Consider the following 7,500-nt stretch of genomic DNA (forward strand, 5'->3'; position numbering starts at 1 on the left):
GAACAATGTCTTTAAGGATAACTCTGATCCTCAATGAGAGAGGCTGCCGGCGTGAGGCCCAACCAGAGGAGAACTTCTATGTTTGTCTCACCTCTACCTTGTGTCTTGTGTCTCCGCAGATGCTTGACCGCTACGGCGTCACCCCGAACAACAGCTTCTCACAACACCACAAGTCCGAAATGAAGCAGGAAGTCGTCGATCTCGCCAAGGGCTGGCCCCTCTACTTCTCCGCCATCTTCCCAGTCACGGTAAGCAAACCTAACGATGCAGCTGACTAAAACAAGTTCGTCGACTTTTTCAAGACATTGTATTCAGATAGGATTAAGTCGTAAGTTATTGAAAGAGACCCAGCCATTGGTGTCCTTGGTATCTATATACAAAGGGCTTCTTCCCCTTTATAAGGGAGGTAGCCAGTCCAGGCACGCTCTCTCTCCCACCCATTCCATTCCACCATCCTTGTTTCCCTCTCATCTTAGCTTCTCGAGGATGAAGGTTCATCCCTGTCTCCTGCCCACTGCACTGTGTCAGAAGGAATGCAGCAAGGCACAGCACATACACAGCAAGGTCGCTTCCCTTACACGGTGACCTTCCCTACTCGTTCAGTCATGCGGAAAATAGAGAAGACGGGGAGAAATCCCTTCGGGCTGCGTTAGAATGCACCACCATTCTCTACTCGTCCTTATCCCTTTCTTGCTCAACAGACATTCTTTTATTCCTCAAAGGCCTTGTTAACAACCTAGGAAAAATCCCACTTGTTTATATATGAGTGATTGTTCACGGTTTAATCAAATCGATGGTCAGGTATTAAAGGCAGATTAAAATTTGCCTATGGTGAGCTCACTGCCGCCGTTTGCAGTCACACAGAAGAACAAATACATCAGACTCGTATATTGAATCATTTTGATACTATCCAGGACATGATGGCCCAGCGCCTTTGCTGACCGTCTCACCCCTCCCCTTCCCCTTCCCCCTGCCCCTCCCCCAAAGGGCTCCAACAGATCAACCCGTTCAATAGTGTGATAGACTCTTCAGATTGTTTTGATTTGCTTAGTGTATTACATTTTGCTGATCAATGCCGTTGTTCGTTGCAGGGCACGCGGAAGACGGGCGAAGTGGAAAACGTGGCCGTGTCTCACTCGGGCGTCCGCCTCCTGCGACGGGACCATAACCACTTCAACATCATCACCTACTTCAGGTGGGTACTACTGGGCAAGGTGATGGGAAGGGTCAAGGTACATGCCTATCATGCACAACTTAGAAAGGGGGTGTCATTGCAAGACGAGAATACGATACTGCAGTAAAGACACAGTTCGGCACACGGCTGCGGTCGCACCGGTCGTTAAGCGTCGATTGTTGCTTGTAAACCAAGATGAAGTTTATGAACTGCTCGCTTACTGTTGGCTAACATATACTTTGATGTAAAGAAAACCTAAAGATATTTTATTCATGTTCACTGGAATAAAAATTGTTGACTGTCAGTTAAGAAGAGCACCCCAGCCATTTTTAACACTAGGAGAGTTAATTTTGAATACAATGGAAGTTTAACCACAATCTACTCTGTAGCCGAAAGCTAATCTATTAATACATCGTCACTCCTTTGATGGGCTTAATTAAACTCGTTGTTTATACTCGTATCAGCCTGGGTCAGACCTTAATGAATTTCTTTCTTGTAACTCTTCTCAGCTTGGAAGACATCGAGGAAGCCGAGAGCCCCAGAAATGGTTCCTTGCATGTCGTGGCCACCGGAGGAGCCCGGGTTGTCCTTTACACGCCGCGAGCTCGACAGATCTCTGCGCTCATCAACAAATTCGTCAACGCAGTGCAGTCGGTGAGTGTAACGGCACAAGAGATTTCTGCTCTCGGTAGAGACGCTGAGCCTAAGCGCAAACTTAGACGCAGGCGACACAGGCAGCGCAGCACAGAGGAATGGCAGATTTCGTGTTGCTGAAATGAAATGCAGTTTGAACTTCTCTTTCACCTGGAATCCTTCAGCATATGAAGTGAGAGAGGAGTTCAAGCTGTACTTCAGTTCATCAACAGGAAGTCTGCCTTTGCTCTGTGCTGCGTCGCCTGTGCTGCCTGCGTCTCATTCTGCGCCTAGGATGACCGTTTTAGAGGTGGCGGTGCATGGAAGATTTTTTTTTTTTTCTTGTAGTCGGCAATAGAGCCACCTGAGATTTTTTTTCTGCTTGTTTTTCAGACTTCGAATGTAAGCTTGCATTGTTTGTAAGAGGCTTTTGTTGGATGGGTTTATCTTTCTTGCATTCTTTTGAACACCTTTTGTGAATTAAGGTTTGCGTTTTTACGGACGTGAGTTTACAGTGGAGATGATAGAAAATCCCTTTTCGGCCCGAGTCGTTTCTTCATTATTATTATTTGCCATTAGAGGGAACGAAAGTGGTTCGTGGAAAAAGTGCAAGAGAACACTACGAGTTGCCGTAAAACAAACCCCACACATCTGACATGTGGACACAAATGAAAAGAAAAGGGACGAGAAGAATCAGAAATAATAAGAAAGAGAAGTACAGGTGTGAGAAGAGAGCGAAATTAATTAGAATTACAAGAGAAATCTCAGAAAAGGAGAGAGGGAGTGAAGGAGACAGAGAATGGAGAGAGACGAAAGTAATAAGAAAAGTCGGAGAGGGAAAAAAAGTCATGGAGGGAGATAGATACAAGATCGTACTAAAAAGTAACAACATGATTTGCAACGTAAAGAGAGGAGAAAATTTACTTTTTTATTCATAAACAGTTAACGCAATTTTCATGTGCAGGTACAGAAGAAAAAAGAAAAATGGCCCATGGCCCAGTGGCTGCACGTGAGAGTGACCCCATTTCAAGTAAATAAGAGAGATAGAGAGAGAGAGAGAGAGAGGGGCAGATAGAGAGAGAGAGGGGCAGATAGAGAGAGACAGAGACAGAGCGAAGGAGAGAGAGAGAGAGAGAGAGAGAGAGAGAGAGAGAGACAGACAGACAGACAGACAGAGACAAGGAGAAGGAGAGAGACATAGACGTCTGTCATTGAGAATGGACGCTTGCTTGCTTAATGGCGAGAATGAACGCGGTGACTTCGTGATTCGGCAAAAGCGAGAGTGACAATGCGCGCGCGCGGACCTGCTCGTGCATGTGTCTTAACGAAAAGAGTCCAACGCGATGGACATTCTCTCTCTTAACCCAACAATGGTGACGGGGCAACGACGGGCACCACCTACACGCCTGTATCCGGCGAGAGTTTTGAGAGGTGGACGTCGGGTACAATCGTCTCCATTGCCCGTCCTTGAATCGCGACCACGCCCTCAGCTCCACATATAAGTGCCAGCCCGTCGCACGTGATCTTCGCACCTTAATGGCTGAATAAAGTCTCCTGTTGGCAGCCAGAGGGGAACAGTCAAGTCTGCTGGTGCGGCCGTCGGTGCCTGGCACGTACTTGGGCCTTCAAGCTGAGCAAGATCACCACACGGGCGGAGTCGGAACACGAAATCCTTAAAAATGAAGATGAACAAGTAAAAATTAATAAATAGATAAATTGATAAATAAACAAACGAATCAAATTAATAGATAAGTGTTGATATATTCTGACAAGTTGACTTTAATAGATAAAAAGATTAAGGAATGAATATTTAGATGAATATATATGTGATTAAATAGACAAAATAGATTGATAGAATACATATAAATAAAAAATAAATAAAAAAAGTGGACGGGCGCCATTACCGTTCTTTGTGGATAGTTCAGAGTCGCAAATCTTCCCTGGCACCCGCAAGACGTTTCGACATTATCGCTGTTTTCACGGCGATAAACGTCCTTCGCCACCGCCACCGACACCGTCGCCAGCACGATCTTCTTTACTTGTGTCCGGCGCCACGCCCCCAAACAACAATCAGCAAGCGATCACGCAGTTTGTGTGCGTCATTGTGATCAATCTCCTCCTCCTCCTCCTCCTCCTCCTCCTCCTCCTCCTCCTCCTCCTCTTCCTCCTCTTCCTCCTCCTCCTCTTCCTCCTCTTCCTCCTCCTCCTCCTCTTCCTCCTCCTCCTCCTCCTCCTCCTCCTCCTCCTCCTCCTCCTCCTTTTCCACTTCCCCCTCCTTTTCCACTTCCTCCTCCTTTTCCACTTCCTCCTCCTTTTCCACTTCCTCCTCCTTTTCCACTTCCTCCTCCTTTTCCACTTCCTCCTCCTTTTCCACTTCCTCCTCCTTTTCCACTTCCTCCTCCTTTTCCACTTCCTCCTCCTTTTCCTCTTCCTCCTTCTCTTCCACTTCCTCCTCCTTTTCCACTTCCTCCTTTTCCACTTCCTCCTTTTCCACTTCGTCCTCCTTTTCCACTTCGTCCTCCTTTTCCACTTCGTCCTCCTTTTTCACTTCCTCCTCCTTTTTCACTTCCTCCTCCTTTTCCACTTCCTCCTCCTTTTCCACTTCCTCCTCCTTTTCCACTTCCTCCTCCTTTTCCACTTCCTCCTCCTTTTCCACTTCCTCCTCCTTTTCCATTTCCTCCCCCTTTTCCACTTCCTCCTCCTTTTCCACTTCCTCCTCCTTTTCCACTTCCTCCTCCTTTTCCACTTCCTCCTCCTTTTCCACTTCCTCCTCCTTTTCCACTTCCTCCTCCTTTTCCACTTCCTCCTCCTTTTCCACTTCCTCCTCCTTTTCCTCTTCCTCCTTCTCTTCCACTTCCTCCTCTTCCACTTCCTCCTCCTTTTCCACTTCCTCCTCCTTTTCCACTTCCTCCTCCTTTTCCACTTCCTCCTCCTTTTCCACTTCGTCCTCCTTTTCCACTTCGTCCTCCTTTTCCACTTCGTCCTCCTTTTTCACTTCCTCCTTTTTCATTTCCTCCTCTTTTTTCACTTCCTCCTCCTTTTCCACTTCCTCCTCCTTTTCCACTTCCTCCTCCTTTTCCACTTCCTCCTCCTTTTCCACTTCCTCCTCCTTTTCCACTTCCTCCTCCTTTTCCACTTCCTCCTCCTTTTCCACTTCCTCCTCCTTTTCCACTTCCTCCTCCTTTTCCACTTCCTCCTCCTTTTCCACTTCCTCCTCCTTTTCCACTTCCTCCTCCTTTTCCACTTCCTCCTCCTTTTCCACTTCCTCCTCCTTTTCCACTTCCTCCTTCATCCCTTTCCTTCTCCTCCTCTTCCACCTCTTCCACCTCTTCCTCCTCCTCCTTCTCCTCCTCTTCCTCCTCCTCCTCGTCCTCCTCCTCTTCCACCTCTTCAACCTCCTTCTCTTCAACCTCCTTTTCTTCCACCTCCACATCCTCCTCCTCCTCCTCCTCCTCTTTCTCCTTCTTACCCTCATCTTCCTCTTTCTCCTTCTTACCCTCATCTTCCTCTTTCTCCTTCTTACCCTCATCTTCCTCATTCTCCTTCTTACCCTCATCTTCCTCTTTCTCCTTCTTACCCTCATCTTCCTCTTTCTCTTCTTCCTTCATCTCTTACACCCCCATAGCCTCCTCCTCCTTCGCCTCCTCCATATCCTCCTCCTCCACCTCTATCTCCTTCTCTTCCTCCTCCTCCTCGTCCTCTTCCTCCTCCTCGTCCTCCCCCTCTTCCTCCTCCTCCTCGTCCTCCTCCTCTTCCTCCTCCTCTTCCACTTCTTCAACATCCTTCTCCTCTTCAACCTTCTTTTCTTCCACCTCCACATCCTCCTCCTCCTTTCTCTCTCTCCTTCTTACCCTCATCTTCCTCTTCTTCCTTCATCTCTTACACCCCCATAGCCTCCTCCTCCTTCGCCTCCTCCATATCCTCCTCCTCCACCTCCACCTCTATCTCCTTCTCTTCCACCTCCTCCTCCTCCTCCTCCTCCTCTTCCTCCTCCTCCAGCTTGATTGGCGCCGCCGCCGCCGACGACATCAATGACGCAACGGTGACGAAGGAGGAGGGCGGGGGGGATGGGGGGTGGGGGAATCACGATCCTCTTAGGTTCAGCTTTTGTGGTGTCGTTTGGCAGGCTGTCGACGGACGGAGCCTTCGGATCTCTCTGCACGCTTGACAAGGTCCAATCAACGCTCGATGACAGATACATTCGGAGCACTGCTGTGGTCGATCGCCTGGTCGGTGTTAAGCCAGTTTAAGAGAACCTTTGCTTTCAAGAATATCGCGTAGTTATGTTTTTCTTATGCTCACGACGGTGTTTGAAAACCCTCCCCTCCCCCACTCCTTCTCTGACTCTCTGATAATTTTCTTTTTATTCGAATACGATATTTTATTTTATTGTATTTTATTTGTTTTTTTTATCTGACCACTTTAAGTTTTCGAGTATTCCCTCCGGCAATGTGAAAACGGTTTCGCCTTAATGGGGACTTCCAAGGTAGCCAGTTTCTAGTCATATTTTGTAGAAGGACCTTGTGCCAGTATTAGAAAATGATCAACAACAAGTAATCACAGTTTCTTGAAAAAAAAAGGAAAAGAAAAAAAAAAGCGCGATGTATCATTACGAAATAAAACCTCTTGTACTGTAAGGTGCTTGGAAACTTCGAAAAGAGAGAGAGAGCGAGAGAGCGGGAGAGAGAGAGAGATCGGGAGAGAGAGAGAGATCGGGAGAGAGAGAGATCGGGAGAGAGAGAGATCGGGAGAGAGAGAGATCGGGAGAGAGAGAGAGCGGGAGAGAGAGAGAGCGGGAGAGAGAGAGAGCGGGAGAGAGAGAGAGCGGGAGAGAGAGAGAGTGGGAGAGAGAGAGAGTGGGAGAGAGAGAGAGTGGGAGAGAGAGAGAGAGTGGGAGAGAGAGAGAGTGGGAGAGAGAGAGAGTGGGAGAGAGAGAGAGTGGGAGAGAGAGAGAGTGGGAGAGAGAGAGAGTGGGAGAGAGAGAGAGAGTGGGAGAGAGAGAGAGAGTGGGAGAGAGAGAGAGAGTGGGAGAGAGAGAGAGTGGGAGAGAGAGAGAGAGAGTGGGAGAGAGAGAGAGAGAGTGGGAGAGAGAGAGAGAGAGAGAGAGAGAGAGAGAGAGAGAGAGAGAGAGAGAGAGAGAGAGAGAGAGAGAGAGAGAGAGAGAGAGAGAGAGAGAGAGAGAGAGAGAGAGAGAGAGAGAGAGAGAGAAGGATAAAGACACGGAAGGAGTCGTTTTACAGAGTTACAACAACTCCGTAGAATGGCCACAAAATGGCGGCGTGTCTGGAGTTCTCGCAACTGTGTATAAAGGAACTGTTGGTGCATTCAAATGCACAACAACAAACCCACTATTCAGTGAACAAAGACAATAGATGCAAAGGATCAATAGTCAGAGCAAACGGTCACCACGAACGAAAATGATTTGGCCACAAAATGGCTCCCCGGGTCACGTGACTGATATTTAGTGGAGAGGTGGTGCTGGGGGCCATCCGCGGTGAGGGAAATGCGTGAGAGGGATTCTACAAGTGTCCCTCGGCTCCTGGAACGAGGTAGGAGACGCAGAGGCATCCACACTGTCACGCACACGCACGTACGCACGCACGTACGCACGACTGATTGACGGCACAGTTCGGTCGACTGGTTGATGTGAGAGGGAGGGGAGAAAAGGGCACAGGGTGGCCAAATTTGGATCA

General features: G+C 48.3%; 1 protein-coding gene across 1 annotated transcript in view; it reads left to right on the forward strand.

Annotated features, from left to right (window-relative positions):
• Positions 1-7,500, forward strand: part of Myo10A (unconventional myosin 10A) — a 269,946-nt gene that overhangs the window by 214,429 nt on the left and 48,017 nt on the right. Inside the window, exons 42-44 of the mRNA XM_076185907.1 lie at positions 120-248; positions 1,092-1,195; positions 1,684-1,828. Coding sequence (XP_076042022.1) covers positions 120-248; positions 1,092-1,195; positions 1,684-1,828 — 378 coding nt within the window. The remainder of the gene's footprint in view (positions 1-119; positions 249-1,091; positions 1,196-1,683; positions 1,829-7,500) is intronic.

The sequence above is a fragment of the Oratosquilla oratoria genome, chromosome 6 (genome assembly GCF_046742065.1).
Source record: "Oratosquilla oratoria isolate Oo_2021 chromosome 6, ASM4674206v1, whole genome shotgun sequence".
NCBI lineage: Eukaryota > Metazoa > Arthropoda > Malacostraca > Stomatopoda > Squillidae > Oratosquilla > Oratosquilla oratoria.